The sequence below is a fragment of the Barbus barbus genome (genome assembly GCF_936440315.1).
Source record: "Barbus barbus genome assembly, chromosome: 27".
Taxonomy (NCBI): Eukaryota; Metazoa; Chordata; class Actinopteri; order Cypriniformes; family Cyprinidae; genus Barbus; species Barbus barbus.
Genome location: NC_136755.1, coordinates 5,929,596 through 5,947,188, shown reverse-complemented (window position 1 = coordinate 5,947,188; position 17,593 = coordinate 5,929,596). Strand labels below are relative to the sequence as shown.

At 36.7% G+C, this 17,593-nt stretch overlaps 1 protein-coding gene across 2 annotated transcripts; it reads right to left on the bottom strand.

The window, feature by feature from the left end:
* Positions 1-1,673: 1,673 nt before the first annotated feature.
* LOC306847411 (14-3-3 protein zeta-like) lies at positions 1,674-17,375 on the bottom strand. Of its 2 annotated transcripts, none has more exons than XM_079381342.1 (6): positions 17,284-17,375; positions 10,856-11,158; positions 9,238-9,361; positions 4,731-4,894; positions 4,547-4,642; positions 1,674-3,267 (listed from the first exon to the last, which is right to left on the bottom strand). In XM_079381342.1, the coding sequence occupies exons 2-6, from the start codon at positions 11,144-11,146 to the stop codon at positions 3,208-3,210; spliced, it is 735 nt and encodes a 244-aa protein (XP_079237468.1). In that variant the 5' UTR covers positions 11,147-11,158; positions 17,284-17,375; the 3' UTR covers positions 1,674-3,207. The 2 variants fall into 2 exon arrangements, with proteins under 2 accessions (XP_079237468.1, XP_079237469.1); XM_079381343.1 differs by lacking the exon at positions 17,284-17,375 and adding an exon at positions 11,852-11,953.
* Positions 17,376-17,593: the final 218 nt, after the last annotated feature.

Genomic DNA, 17,593 nt, shown 5'->3' with positions numbered 1-17,593 from the left:
ATTGTGATTATAGAATGAATGGTTGTTTTGGATAAAAACCATGTGGTTGGTGTTTAGTTATTGTTCATTTGGGAGGAATATATAAAAATAATATAGGGATTGATGTAATACATTAAAAGATATACTGGAACGTAATGGAATTTGGGAAAAATAATAAGCTTTTGCTTACACTTTTATAACGTCTTTGGGACGTGGTTTCTCCTTGGTTCGGCAACAGTTTGTTGTGTTTATATATTTTGTTTTGTTTGAAATAAATAAATAAAGAACCTTATTGTAAAGTGTTACAGATTTTCTTAATCCTCATAATTCCTTAAAGGGATACTCCACCCCAAAATGAAAATTTTGTCAATATTCACTTGGCTTGAATATATATTATTATAATATATTATTAAATATTGAATATCTGCGTTACTGATGACAGAGAATAGCGTACGCACTTTGTCAATAAAGTCATTATTTTTGTTTTCTTTGCGTACAAAAAGTATTCTCGTCGCTTCATAAAATCCAGATTGAGCCACTGATGGCAGATGGACTATTTTGATGAAGTTTTTAATACTTTTCTGGCCAGTCAATGGGACAGTCACAAGCCTCCCGGTTTTCATCCAAAATATCTTAAAAGAGGACAAACAAAGCTTTTATGGGTTTGGAACGACATGGGGGTAAGTGAATATTGACACAATTTTCATTTTTGGGGTGGAGTAACCCTTTAAGATTTTAAAATTCCCTGATATTCCCAGGTTTCATTATTATATTATATTATCCAACACATTTTGACCATTGAACTATACAGTTACTGGACCAGGATTTAAAAAAAATATTTCAGTTTTAAAGAGCAATTTCTAGTTTTCTCTAGAAATTCTAGTAAAATAAGCTAGTTTTAAAACTGTCCAGGTTTATTATTGAAGTGTCATTGATATACTTTTACAGTTTTTGTTTTTTAATTTTAGTGAAAGTTTTTTAGTCGAGTCATTTTTATTTTAACATGTCTATATAGTTTTATTAAGCTATTAGTTTATGTAGTAAACGCCCTTTTTTTTAGTTAATGTTGAGTTAACATTAATGGATTTTTTTTGGCTGCCGTTTTAGTAAACAATAATAACTGTGGTCCAAGTTTTCCATAAGCAGGACGCCATTTAAGCATATCACCACGTGCTCAATACTGTAGAGACATCATGACATGAACAACAGATCACGCCTGGAGCGCACCGGGGACATCAGGCCATCTGAGCTAGTCAGCACCTGCCTCAGTCACCTGTCCTGAAAGTCACCTCTCCATCTCTCTCCGGTCCAGCGAATCTGGTGCAGGACTCGGATGACTGCAGTCCCACTGAGATATGACCCAGTTCCTGCTCTGCATGTAAAACAGGTCTGAGAAGACAACCACTTGACCACCAACACGCTCGAAGCCGAAGCAGCATTAAAGCACTGTCCCAGATTGAGAATGTCAACTGACCCTCATGTTGTTCCAAACGTCCGTCATTCTTTTTTACATTTAGCAGACAATTTGATCTAAAGCGACTTACAAATGAGGACAACAGAAGCAATCAAAACCAACAAAAGAGCAATAATATGCAAGTGCTGTGACAAGTCTCGGTTAGGCTAACGAAGTACACTTTGCTAGTTTTGAAAAAAAAAAAAAAAAGTAAAATAGAAAAAGAATAGAAAACAGTGTTAGAGGGTCTCAATACTTGTATTTATTTTTTCAAAGAAATAAAAGTTGAAAGAACAGAAAAAAAAGAATTGAGAACGTTAGTGTTAGAAGATCATTTTTAAAATTTTTAACAAAAATGAATGTGGATAGGAAAGTCTTCCAAGTCTCCAGTAGTCGTATGATAGTTTGTGATCAACAGACCCAATTCTTTTAGACACGTCTTCTAATGTAGCTCTCCATTCATTTGTATTAATGAACGTTAAAAGCAGCACATCAAAAGTCAGTTTCACCACAGAGCCAGTTTTGTTTGAAATCACAGACGTCACGTCCTCAGTTTCAGAGTTTGATAACCCCAGTTTCCATTCACTTTTGGAACAACATAAGGGCGACTCTCATGCGTTGGGAACTATTTCTTTATTATTTAGTTGAAAATGCTTTTTAATCGTAATTTGTGTCACATAACCAACCCCATTCCCCTGCAAGCACTTATGAAAATGAACACCAAGTCCAGGATCTTTCTGGAAAAGCCAGGTTTGAAAAACACCAGAGACCGAACGCAACGCAAAAAGACTAAGAAATCATGTGGTTTGTGTTTTATCTGTTTTAATTCCACTAACATGAGATCCAGATCCCTCCGCCCACCCTCCATAACAAATAACAATAATGCTGAGTGTTCCGTATGAAAATTCAAAGACAGTTTCTAGGCAGCCCAATCAGCCAACTCCAGTCACCCTGATTAACTAAAGCCACATGCATTTTAGGCAAGTATCAAAAGAGTAAACAAAACAAACTAAAAACAGATTTAGTAAGTAGTAGTACAAATAAAACAAAACCGAAACTCCTAATAGAAAACAGTATTAATCAGATAAGCGCATGAAAAGCATTACTTACTGCTCCGGTAACAAGACTTTTATATCAAAGTTACAGTATAAGCCATGTGTCAAGTCTTTTTGATCTTAGGTCGACAAAGAGAGATTGTACGCGTTATTCACCAATGAGAAATCAAACACTTGACAATTGAAGTAGAATGTCTTGCACAAGCCCAATCTGTCACAAGTACTCGTTCATACTGACTTTTGGTTTATTTCCCATGATTCTTTAGGAAAATTAAGAATTCAGTCTAAGCCACAAGAAACCCATCACTAAATGCTCCCCTAGCAAACTCAGAAAAGGGTTCATTCTCTCTCTCTCTCACACACACACACACACACACACACACACACACACACACACACACACACACACACACACATATGCATCTACAGCAAAGTCGATGGTGGCTTGATGGTGACTAGCATCCCATGAGCACATGCATGAGCACACATCAAGCCAACAATCTACACTGCATTCTCCAATCCACAATTAACACATGTTGAAGACAAACAACTGCTGTTTGCCCCCCAAACAAACACACGTACACAAACAGTCTTTCCTTCACACTCTCAAATCCAAACACACACATAAATGACGGGCTGGTGAGTATGAAGCTGGAACTGTAAAAGCGTCAGCGTTGTCTCTCGCTGTGCTGACTGAAAAGGTTCTTTGTGGAGTTGGCTTTAGTTTTCCCGGCCCTCCTCTGTTTCCTCACCGTCGGCCTGAGTGTCAGAGGTCCACAGCTGAAAGCATCAAAGCGGGGGACGTTAAAGTGTGCACATCCATATCTGTCCACTCAAATGTCTATTTATTTTTTTTTAAAATATGGACAATTTAATGAGTAGAAAGGAGCATGATACCCAGAGCTGTACATCTTATTTGAGAAAAGTACATCGTTTTTATTATTGACAGCCGTAAGAAGAAAGAATGTTACATCCTGACCTTTCTTGACTTAACTTATGTTTGAGCTCTTTATAATCAGGATCGACTTCTGTAGGTAATATTGCATTTTCCATATTTACTTTACTTTTCATTAAAATAAGCAAAATGTGGCAAAAAAAGCTACATCTGTTTGTAATTGTAATTTCCATTCCTGTTGGTTTTGAAATGCATTTTCAGATCTGTATATTTTATATAAATTATCCGGAGGTTAGATCTAATATTGGAAAATTCTAAATATATATTTGTATAATTCATCAAAAATTAGTTCTGTCAAACAATTAATCGCATCCAAAATAAAGGTTTTCGTTTATATATGTGTGTGTATTGTGTATATTTATTATGTATATATAAATACAAACACATGCATGTATATATTTAAGAAAAATGTAGTTATATATAATATAAAATATAATAATCTAAATATATAAATGTATATACATGTAAATATTTTCTAAATATATATTGAATGTGTGTTTATTTGTATATACATAAATAAACAGTACATACATATATTATGTAAACAAAAATTTGTTTTTAATCGTGATTTTCAAGGTGCGTAAACGCTGTGATTGGTAAACGTCACCTATTTCATGTGTTTCAGAAGGGCGGAAAACAAAACCAAAAAAATTTTGAAATGGGAAGTTAGCTTTGAGGTATGAATCTCTAATCACTTATGTGTGTAAGTCACTTATTTTTCATTTCATTACCTATTTAAAAGTACTTTAAATGTGAAAAACATGTATCCAAACCTCTGCTTTCCTCTCAATCAAACACTATCCAACGTATGAATGCCTCCGAACATGTTCACTTAAGGATTTTAACATTTGAACAGCTCCTATAGTTTGTAAGTGAATCAAATTAACTTGTTGTATTCCACCAGAGATCTTTCCAATGACTGTCCAAACTTAACAAGATTTTTACAAACTCCTTTTATGATTACGACGATATTTTAGTGAGTGTTTTTTAATTAGGAAAGCGTTAAAGCGCTAGTAAAATCAGTTGCTTGTATGATTATTGGCAGTGAAATTGTCAGGTGTTTACATGCCAGTACTGGGTTAATATCAGAAAACAACAACTCACTGTCAGATTGTCTCGAAGTAGCTGCATGATGAGTGTGCTGTCTTTATACGAGTCTTCAGTTAACTGGTCCAGCTCAGCAATGGCATCATCAAAAGCCTACAAAGGAACAAATACATGGTTAAATAAGTAATACCAAGCTTAATTCTGTGTATGAGCTGTGAGCCCCATGAGCACCCATTCTAACCTTCTTGGCAAGTTCACAGGCCTGCTCTGGAGAGTTCAGGATCTCATAGTAAAAGACTGAAAAGTTGAGAGCCAGGCCCAGGCGGATGGGATGAGTGGGCTGCATGTTGTCTTTGCTGATGTCAAAGGCGGCCTGGTACCCCTCCTGAGACTTCTGGATGATATCTGTGTACAAACACAACATTATTTATGCAAGAATCATTACATACTTTCCAACAGAATAGCACAGATTAAGGCTGACAATATACACTGTTAAAAACTTTGGGGTCAGTAAGCTGTTTTTTTTTTGTTGTTGTTGTTGAAAGAAATGCATACTTCTATTCAGAAAGGATGCATTAAATTGGTCAGTAAAGATTTCGGTTTCAAATCAATTCTGATCCTTTGAACCTTCTATTCATCAAAGAATCCTATAAAATAAAATACAATTAATGTATCCCAGTTTTCACAAAAATTTGAAACAACACAACTGTTTTCAACATGGATCGTAATAATCCTTTTTTTCTTGAGCAGCAAATCAGCATATTCGAATGATTTCTGAAGGATCATGTGACACTGAAGACTGGAGTAATGATGAAAATTCAGTTTTGATCTCAGGAATAAATTACATTTGAAAATATATTAAGATAGAAAACAGTTATTGTAAATAGTTAAAATATTTCACAATTTTACTGTTTTTATTGTATTTTTGATCAAATGCAGCCTTGGTAAGCATCAGAGACTTTCAAAAACATTGAAAAAAATAAATAAATCTTTCAAACAGTTGAGCACATAAAACATTTACAATATTTTATTGAGGATTTGCAACCCATAAAATATTAAATTCAAGGAATCTGATCTTAATGTGCTTTTTATATGGCCAGTTAAGTGTCCTAAAGCTGGTTTCATGCCCCTCCAGCCTTGTGTATGACCAATTCAGCATTTAGTTTGAGTCACTCAAGTTTTGTGAGGCGTGTTACATAAAAGAAGAAATATTCCTCCCCACGATTATGTTGAGAAAACTGCCTGTGGAAAATATGCTTTTACTTGAATTAGATTTTTAAGCTTTTAAATCCAACATTAAACACTTTACATGTATGCCTTATGATAGTTACTGCAGTGGGAAAAATTGGAATAAATAAATCTTCAAAGCCATTTTTAAACATGCATTTCTTTTTTTCTCTACATGGCTGAAAATGAGATATTTTCTTCTCCTCTGCACATTGGAGAGCTGTTAGTAATAGTCAATATCATGGTGCATCAAGAGCTTGCGGTTGCCCGTATTGATCCATGCTCAGAGAGAAATACATAAATATTTGAAAAAGACAGCAGCTCTGTAAAGAGTGTTTGACGAGAGCGCTGTGTCTGATGAGCAGTAATTGTTCATCTGAAGAGCTTCAGGAGGCCGTGGCCGAGAGCTCCACCCGCAGGAGCTTCAGCCCAAACCCAGCTGGACGACACACATCATCCAGATGCTGTTGCCATGGCGATGATCATGCAGCCCATCACACTGACAGTAGTAGGTCAGCGGCTGCTTATGCTCAAACAGACGAGCAGTGTTCTTTCCTCTTTAGAAAGAATCAACGAAACCTGCAGCTCATCTATAATACTACACAAACAGAGTGATCTAGGATCTGCGGCACAGCCCGGTCCTGTCGTTTCCACAGATGGCAGCTTCAGTCAGATCATTGGCTCCTGTGCTGCCATAGAAACACACCAGGCTCTTAAAAATTCATCAAACCCTGCAGGGAGAAGCAGCAGCCCTAATAACCTCATGCATCTATCGGAAAGAGTGAGTTATTACTTCCACAGACGGACTAAGACCACATGTGGAGGGAAATCACTCATTAGCCTCATTAATGAAACCAAGCGAGGTGGAGCAGGATAGACCGAACTGCGTGCTGCAGTGCTTCCATCAACAACACTCCATCTGCAGCCGAGATGTCCGCTTGTGATGAGACAAAGACTGGATGGTGGAAAATAAAACCACAACATTTGCATTGTACTCACTGGAAGCACACAAAACATAACCACACAGGGTTTTATCGATTTATTCATTCAAATTTAATGTTTTGCCACGATTTTATTTTTTATAAATCGAGGAAGCATGATTTCAAATAGAAATATTGCCAAACGTTAGAATTAGAAACTTTGACAATATGCCAACGGCATTGTCCAATGATCCAACCATATGTCGCTCATATCACACAGAATGTGCTTTTGTGTTGACAAAGATCCAACGCAGGCAGTGGAATAGGAAAACATGCTTGTGAATCTATTAGAACCCCATGGCCTCACCCCCTTCGTTGCATGTTCCCAGGGGCGGGGTTTATCTAGGTTTATGATGTCAGTAACCCGGAAGTATTTTGTTCTAGTCCCTTACAAGCCGTTCGCTGTAGGCGATGCTATGCAATTTCTCCCTTTGCATTGAACATTGAGCTTCGTAACTTTGTAGATGTTGTTTATGCACACACAGCTACATTACACACCAACAGAAGTTAAAAAGTTGAAATCGTATTATATGGCCCCTTTAAACTTGGCGTGTTTTTAGAATGCTGTTTCATGCATGAAACGCTGCAAAAAACAAACGCGTCCATGTTTACATAGAAAAAAAATCACAATCGAATAAAAAAACCTGTAAAAAACTAACACTGTATGTCTGACAGGCTCAAAGCTGCTGTTCATTGTTTTTACAGAACATTTACGGTTAATTATAGTCTATTGGTGTTATACCTTCAGTCATTTAGAATTTGAATTACCTGGACTTTTGAGAATCTTTTAAAGCATTTTCCTTGTATTATTTCTGAACATAAAATACGTGTTAGACAAGTTTGTACAAGATGTAGTTGTAGTTCATGCATCTTTTCTGCAAAGGTATTTAACAACATCATCATGTTGCTAACGTGTGGTACACTTGGAATATAATTTTCTATTAAGAAAAAGTTACTTGAATCATGTTGTAGTTACATTTTTAAGTTGACTAGTAAAATAAAAACAAAACATTCTGAAAAAATTTCAAGGCTTTGTTGTTTTTTTTTTTTTCCATATCGCCCAGTCCTACAACTAAATAATTTGACTGGCTTGGTTCTTTGTAATAAAGCAGAGATATGAGCTACGGTGAGGATATTACATGCGGGCATGAAACCGTCACACTGGACGTCCTTAAATTAATCTGCAAGCTGCTTGTGTCTCAAGAGCTTCATGAACTAGGACACAAGACCTTCAAATCTAAACCTCCATCCCTCATCTCCACATATATAATTAATGAAAACTCTGAGTCTGTGGCTACTTCATGAGATTTCAAACTCTATTAACAGGATTAAGTGATTGACCTCTTGAGTTCAGAAGCATCAAACACAGTCAGGTGGTGCTTCTAGGAAACTCTTGCTCTTTTCCAAACCCTAGCAATGTTCCTCGCTATTCTAGTAGGTGCACAAAGATAAAGAGCATTTTTAATAAGATGGATCTATTTTCCATCAATCCTTTGAAGGACTTGATAAAGTATTTATAAAGGAGATTTCCCCTGATGCTTATAGCAATGCGTTCTGAGATTCTCCATAAGATGCTGCGATATAAAAAACGAGATGGCGTGTATTCTGCGGCATACTGTTTGGATCAGTGTTTGTGTTGGCGTGCGTGAGATGCTTCTAGGTAGGCAGCTAGAGCATTTGGAGCAGGGCCAGTATACTAGTTCAAGGACAAACAAATGAGTAAAACAACATTAAAATCACCACAAGAGTTATATTTGCAGTTATGTAAGATTTTTCATGTGGACATTATTGCTCTGTTCCAATCTGGCCAGCATTTCAAGCATTACTGGCATGCTTTTTTAAATAAGCATTAACATGATGCTCATTTAGCCAAATTTTGAGACATAACTGTAAAAAAAGAAAAAAGAAAATTGAAAAGTAAATTATATGAATTCCATTTGATACCGAAAAGTATGGAGTATTTTTTGCAACACTGTGTGTGCCATGTATTTTATGTTGCATTGTTTATGCTTTAAAATATTTAATAAATTGTTAATGTTTTATGCCATCATTTGATTACCACCGATTTTGTTGAACTTATTGTTGAAATTGTTAATTTAACCATTAAAACAATCAAGAGAGAAAAAAAATGTATTTAGGGAAAAAATAAAACCGACTTTGGGGGAAAGAAAACTGATTTAACAGGAGCCAGCATTGTATACCTGCAAGTGTGGCTTACATTCTGAACCACAAACCATTTCTGTTTTAAAAGAGAATTTGTGCAACATTCCTTCAATAATCAGCCATTAAGGGTGTGGAAGCACAAGTAAAGACCTGTTCCACTGCTATCAAACCCAAAAAATCTGCAAGTGTGTGATGGAGGTGTGGCTGCACAGCAGGCAGCAGACATATGTTAAGCCTCCAACTCAGAGGCACCACGCTGAACACCTAAGACCAGCTAACATTTAGATCTGTTTCTCAAATCAAAATAAAGAATATTAAGAAAAGACAAATGTGTATTTTGAATAAATCACATATAAATGTCATTTAGGAGAAACTGACCGGTTTTCTCGTCCCCTGTGGCGACCTCAGCCAGGTAGCGGTAATAGTCTCCCTTCATCTTCAGGTAGAACACCTGGCTCTCTGCTGGAGAAGTGCTGCGGATCAGAAACTTGTCCAGGAGATGCTACGGAAGAGAGACACATGGAAGTAAACACACGGTCTAAAATAGTAATGTTTCTCACAAATTGGTTCCCACACTTTATGCCCAACAAATTTCCATGACTTGTCTATAAAGATTTCCATTTTTTTGGAAACACATCAAGACTCATAGCTGCTCAGATAACTTGTCAATATTTGACATGTTGTTCATGTCAAAAGTTGTTGAGAGGATGTAAGACGTAACATCCAGCTGGTTCTTTCTTTGCAGAAGCCAACTTCAACCCATTACCCTCCTAATGCCAGATTAAACATCACATTCTTCTGGACGCAGTCTAATTAAATCTGGAAAATGTAAGGAATGTCATAAAAGCAAAGCAGAACATTCCATGTGTCACCGTATAAGAAGTCTCAGGCAGCAATCCAACTAAAACAGCCCAGTACAAGGAGAGGCAATGGCCCTGTCTGATTCATTAAAGCCTTATCCAGTTGCACACAGCAAGTCTCACCTCCAGTTTCCTGGAAGAAAAAACTCTGTATCCAAAACCACTTCAGAGGAAGAGCCAATTTGGTGACCGTTCAAACAAAGGACTCCATTGTTTTGTTTATCTAGATACAGTTTTGGGCAAAACCAATGACCTCTAGCTACTGACTCACTGGCTGAAGTCCCGCGACGATATCTTACAAGAGGACAGCGCTTCAGTAATAAATTACGAAAGTCAGTTGGTTCCAGATTTTATACAAATTGGAAATATTTCTTCTGAATGAGAACAAAGGGGCTGGATTCATGAAAATAAACTAAAAAAAGAAAAATAAATTTCTTAAAGTCACAATGAAATCTAAATTCACAATTCCTATACTTTTTTTATTAATCAAATATTGTTTTTTTATTAATTTTTTTAAATTAATGTGCCTTTGTAATCTTGAATAAAAATTACTTCCTATTCTTCTTGAAACAGCATCTTTTCTCTGATGACATGTTCACCAGCACAAGGGCGGGACGACCTGTCAATCACATGAGATCACAGCATAGCAAACGACAATGATCCAAACAATTCCCGATGGACAAAAATCAAGTCCTGCCTTACATATCTGTCTTATTTGAGAAGCTCTTTCGCTCTGATTATACGTCACAATAGAGAAAAGACGATTGCAAGTTTTTTTTAATGCCCGAAATAAATACATTCCAAAAAGTTTGTACAAATGTTCCCAAGTGCAACTCTTAAAATCCTAAGAATTTCTCATTTTCTTTTCTCAATTCGACTTGATTGACTTGCTGATCAACTCAATGAAAAACACTTCAAAGGCCAAAAAGAAAAAGAAAAAAACAATTATGAAGAACTTTATTCTTAAGAACGTTTCATGAATCTGGCTCCAGTTCTTTATTCCTGACCCTAGCTCTGGGTAAAAACAAAAATAAACACCTTGCTGACAGGACATTATTCACCACATCCCATTTAAAATGTCAAGCTCTGCCATGGTCATGATCCCTATAAGCGGGTCTTTCCCTTTCGAAGCTCACCAGAACGTCTTTGCAGATGGCCTTCAGCTCAGTCTCAATCTTCTCACGGTACTCTTTAGCCATCTGCTGTTTGTCACTGCCCTCGGTCTTCTGCTCGATGCTGGACACCACCCTCCAGGCGGACCGACGGGCGCCCACAACATTCTTGTAGGCCACAGAGAGCAGGTTTCTCTCCTCGTCGATCAGCTCCTCTCCAAGCTCAGTCACTTTCTTCATGGAGTCGGCCATGTCATCGTAGCGTTCGGCCTGCTCCGCCAGTTTGGCCCTCTGCACATGTTGGCTCTTGTCCATAGCTGCTAGGTTCTACAGGAGAGACAAAATGTCAGTTACATCATCCCAGAAAGATGAACTAATATGCAAATTTATAATTTGTGGTGTACTAAATGCTTTGCTCATTGGAGATAGGGATGCAGCGATTAACCGGTTCCGCCATTAACCGCACTTTAAAACGTCACGGTTAATTAATCGTAAAGGTTCCACAAAACCGAGTGTTTCTGTTGCACGGAGCTGAACTGTTGCAGCTTGTGCAAAATGAAAACAAAGTCACACTAGTGGTGCACCAGCTTAAAATTACGTGCTTATCAGAGACACAAAGGCTACTAACAGTTACACGCATTAGATTAGTGACAGAGGGACTAAACAGCGAAGCTTTATTTCCACCAGAGAAATGCCTGTCGAAAGTGTGGGACCATTGTGGGTACACCAAGAAGTCGAAATATTGCCGTAAAAAAACTAATGCTAAAGAGCGAATACATAAGGGATAATGCACGGCTAGCTGTACATTGAATGATTTTAATGCACGACATGAAGGCAAGAACCACCTGACGCGAAGCTACGGCTCGTTAGCTCAGCATTCTGCCCGCTTCAGATCAGAAAGAGATTAAATAGTGCGGTAAAATCACATTTATTTGAATTAATTAATTATATTTAGCTACTTGTATTAATTATTCGAGAGAGAAGGAGAGAAGTGACAGTTGCCTGTGTGAATTAGCCTACCTGTGTCTGTGTCTCTCCAGTAGGCTATTTCATTTATTTAATTAATAAAAGTCACGGGCAGCGTTCTCAAGACGTTTGTGTCCTCCTGAATGAATCTCCGATCTCACAAACCAAAACAATAGACATGATTTTCTCAGGCTACATGTAAAATCATATGAATTATTATAAAGATTATTAAAATGAATACGTATGGATGACAGTTGATTACAATAATATTTCACTTTATTAGTAACAGTTTCCCCTGTGGGATAAATAAAGTTAATATTAGTTGTATATTAATAATACTTCATTAAATGTATTTACTATTCCTGTTGTAGTATTATTCATAAGTAAAAACCAACAAGATTTTTTTTTCACCATATTTCCAAATTCTCTACCCCAGGTACAAAAGAAATGTAAAGAATGTACAAACTGAAAACATTAAACACTATTGTGATCTATTTCCATTTCTTATTTTCAAAAGAGAAATACTGTCATGGATGTTTACAGAGCAGCGGTCACCTTTTTTAATTCTAATGGGAGAGATGGACTTTTGTTTGTTGTTTGTTTATTATTATTTTGTGCTGTATTGTTGGTTACTGTGTTATTTCTGTTTCAAAAGCCAGTAATAAATAACACTTTAACATCTAAAGAGTGTTCATGTGATTTTATACATTATTAAATGTTATTTATGAATAAATGCATAATAATCGTCATAATCGTAAAACCGTGATTATTCATCAGACAATAATCGCACCAGCAAAATCTATAATCGTTGCATCCCTAATTGGAGATTGGGCTGTGTGATTAATCGAAGTCGAATCAAAATCGCGATTTGAGACGTTGCAATTTGCTAATCGCAAAGCCTGCGATGTGGACGCGATATTACACTGATCCAGAGCATATGCATGACTGCCAGCCTTGAGTGACAGTCTTATTAACCAATAGAGTGAGCGCACCTCCATTCTCCCCGATCAGCGCTGCTCTAGCCAACTGCGTAAACGCTCACATTTTAAAAAGGCAAAACAGATCGAAAGTTAGGCAAATTAAAACTAAAGAAAAACGTATGTAACTTCAGCTTCGAAATGACAGACAACGAACAAAAAAGGTCATTTGCAAGAGCTGCGTCACAACACATATCAAGAGCTCCCTTATCGGTTCTGCTTTCAGTACTGGAGAATAAAAGATACATTTTTAGATGTTTTTATTAGTAGGCTACATGAACGTTATCTTACACATTTTATCTCCCCAACAGATTAATTTGAAATAAGTTTAAAATGCATGTTCGCTAATTCAGAAGACCGCTCACACAGCCCGTGTCTCTGAATGCTTCTTACTCGCTCCACTCTGTGCGTCTCCCGCGAAAACAAACAAACAAAAAAACCCAGTAGAACCCCTCCCAAAACACAATAGAAACTGTAATGGATTTAAGGGTTATGATGGGAATTGTATTGGTTTTAGTGTAAACTATAATGGTGTCTACTGGTATTTGATGCATTCTATTGGTGGGATAATCTATCAGATGGCAACTAATAGAACAAAGTGATGGTTTCTATTGTTTTGTTTTTTTTCAGCAGGGTAACGATACTCATATTGTCCTGCACATTATTGACAATATTGAGCTGAAGCTTGACTTTGCAAATTTAAAATCGCAAATCAAATCACAATCGCAATATTTGTCAAAAATATTGCAATTAGATATTTTCCTCAAATCGCACAGCCCTAATTGGAGATCGCAGACAATGCAAATTGGTGGAGGGCAATATAGCTAAAATAACTGGTTGATATTTTGACAATACCAAATATATTTATTAAATATTTACGTATTTAAAATATTATTTTTTTTAAACACATTAAAGGTCTGTTCACTCCAAGAATGATAACGATAAATATAACTATACTAAATAAAACATTTATTTGAAAAATATCTCAAAGTTACCACCAATATCGTTCCTCCATGCCATAATCGTTACAGTTGTGGTGTGGACTTCCCTAAACTCATGGAATTAAAACGATTATTAAACTTTATAATTATGATTATTACAAACTTTATAGTTAGCATTATGGTTATCCTCGTTGCAAACATGTCTTCAATGATAGCTATAAAGATAACTATTTTAGAGTCCACACCGATGGACATTAACACACTTTATTATAAACGCACAGCAGTTTTGTTGTCTGCCACTTCAAATGCTCGAGATCTCAAGTGATTCATTGTATTTATGGTTCATCAACTGAAAAAAAAACAAGTATATTTCAACTAGACATATTGTAGAGGTGTGCGATATGACAATTTTTGATCGTAGACGATAAAAATGTCTCCACGATCTGCTTTTGAAGAAATATCGTAGTATCGTGACACATTATATCAAATACAGTTCTGGCGCCTCCGTCTCTATATACTGTACAACACGACATACAGCAGTAGAGCTACTCTGACAGGACACTGCACTTATTCGCGATTGCAAAAGTACATTATTTGTATACAAGCCTTGCTGGTTAAATGTTTAATTTGCGCGCTGGTCTGACGTGCGCTTTTTCTGAGCGCATTCACCTGAAGCACGTGCACTAAAAAGCCTGTCTAACAGCGCCTGATTACTCAACTAACTTATCTTTTGCGCTAATACTGTCAAAACACACAAGGTTTACATACAGACTGAGTTGGTTATCTCTAAAATGAAAGTAAATAGTTAAGAGAGAAATGGATGCGTGTCTGTATATTAGATGCATGCAGCTCTTAAAGGGACAGGACACTAAACATGCTGTCATTAAAGGGATAGTTCACCCTAAAATTTAATTTCTGCATTATTTACTCACATGTTGTCCCAAACCTCTATTAATTTCTTGTGCTGAACCCAAAATAAGACATTTTGAAGAATGAGGGTAGCCAAACAGTTGCTGGTCTACATTGACTTTGATAGGAAAGAAAAATCCTATGGAAGTCACTGAGGACCAGCAACTGTTTGGTTTTCCACCTTCTTCAAAATAGCATTTATGTTCAGCAGAAGAAAGAAACTCATTCAGGTTTAAAACAACTTTTGAGTTAATGATGGTATAAAAATACAACATTATGACAGAATTGACAGACAGATGACAGAATATTTATTTTTGGGGGAACTATTCATTTAACGTTAACAAAACAACAAAACGCAAAGAGAAAAATCACTCCCTATTCTTGACTGAAAAACTTTAATACAGTTGCTTTAGGAATCAGTCTATGTAGTGTTTTATTTTTATATTTGTTCATTCAATCTCATTGAATGCTCTGCTAAATACACCTATTGTACCTGAAAATAAAGCACTGTTTGTTTTATTTGTATATTATGTGTATTTGTAATGTGTATCTTTGTTCTTATTTTTTAATAAGAAAGATAAAATAATGACAAAGATTTTTATCTTCGCCCACTTTGGCCTAAATATCTGCCATGTCTTTTTTTTTTACCTTGAAAGGCTTTGTCTTTCTAGTTCGGCTGTAATGCTCAGACAACTTGTAAAACCAACATGACAAAGAATCGTGATATTTAAAAAAAAAAAAAAATTGTGAAATTATATTTTTTCCATATCGCCCACCCCTAACCTATTGTTATTGTTTCTCTCTGTCGTTACTGTTCCAGTTGTGGTGTGAGATTGATTATTATAAGTGTATAAGTGTGAACAGGCCTTAACAGTTTTAGTGCTTGAATTTGATTCGACTTTGCTCGGAACTAATTCGCAAAATAAAAACAGACAAAGTAGCCGATTTAATTACTAAATAAAATCTAAATCATAAAATATTAACACAAAAGTTTAATTAATAATATATATAAATTTCACACACAGCCAAGTTCAAATACCAGAACCACTGTGATTACATGTTAATACATTTTAATTATAGCAAATATGATGTTGGCAGATATGCTGATGTGTTTCACATTTGTGACCCTGGAGCACAAAACCAGTCTTAAGTCGCTGGGGTTTATTTGTAGCAATAGCCAAAAATACATTGTATGGGTCAAAATGATTTTTTGGCATCCTCAGATTACAGATTTTCAAATAGCTGTATCTCGGCTAAATATTGTATGATCCTAACAAACCATACATCAATGGAAAGCTTATTAATTCAGCTTTCAGATGATGTATAAATCTCAATTTCGTAAAATTGACACTTAACAGTGGTTTTGTGGTCCAGGGTCACATTTGAAATAACTACATTTCTTTCACATCAGTTGTGCTGATTTATTAATCTAATGTTTATTGCATTATCTCAGTTTCGTGCATGTTGCACCATGACGGTGTTTAGTGTTTGTGTGAATGACACTACGCCTTCTATAAATATTAGTATTTTTGGTTTGGTTCATCATGTGACTTTCTCATCACCACCTGCTTTTTTGGTGGTCATCAGTGTATTACTGTACAAAGGTACAGTCAGTACTTCAATAATCAATAGGTTGCTATATTAACATTATATCAGTTAATGAAATACGGTTTTTAAAAGTAAATGCAAGTTAAATCCGTAAAACATAAATGTTGCTAACTTACCGTATTTTTTTTTACAGTGCATTTCACATGTGATGACAGAAAAGGAGTGAAAATGGCCAAAAATGCGGACATGCATTCGCCGACCACGCCCAGTCCACACAGCAAGCAGCGAACAATGTTCAAACAAGACACCCCATTTATTAAAAAAAAGGCTGATCTCCGGTCTGATCGCGGTCCATCCGGGAATTTATGCGTGCGAACTCCTCCCGCCCTGCGCTCGCGCGTTCCGCTCTTTACCTGACGCTACCTTTCTAGCGTCCGCTTTGTCTCAATACGAAACCACGCTAAACCGGGCAGCTCGTCTGCCCCCATTTAATCCAACAACAGCCTTTTAGACAATGAGAATATATTACATTGTGCTGACAATGACCAAAACACCTATTCATTTCCATAAGCAAATTCATAACGACACACACTGTCGCTACCTTCAACTGACAGGAACTCCACAGTAAAGCAGTGAGGTAAACGCCCTAATTTTTTGCCTAATGTGCCCAACACGATCTAGCTTGCCAGATATCCTCCAAGACCGAGCTTGAATGCGATAAATCATATTTTCACCCTTATATTCTCACTAACATCCGAATAAAGACAGATGAAGCGATATTTGCGTGCGGAGGAGGACTCATCCTTCCGTTGTCTGAAACGGTTGAAGGAGCTAAAACGCGGAAAACAGCGTTTATTAAGTCAAATAACAGCCCGAGCGTGGTTTTATAAGTTAAATTTATCATTCTGGTAATATCCGCGCTGAACCCAACCGTCACTGAGGCATTTCTCAAGCAAAAGCGTTGAAGCATCCCTATGACAAGCGCGAATTACGAACCATTTCGAATGATATAAACGGTTTAGTTAAAACGAGCAGATAGGAAACAAATAAATACTGTTCTTATGTATGCAACAGCGCACTGAAGAGCTGAATGAAGCGAAAGTACGCTAACCTGTGAATGAGAGCGGTCTCCTTCTGTACGACTCAGCTGCCACTCTGCGACTGTGGCGCGCGGCGCAGCGTTCTCCGCGATCCACGGGGTTTCCCTCCCACTCACGCGCTGCTGGAGCAGGGGCCGCTGCCTAGGCAACCGGGGTTTTGATTGGCGCGCGCTGCAAGGATGATTTTAACCCTGTAAAGCCTGACGGTCAGAAAAATCTATTTATAAAACCTCCAGAGAATATAACAGTGTGGAGAAATAAAACACCTCACTTTTATTCTCAGGTGCAGATGCCAAAAAGTAAGATGACATTTTAATAGCT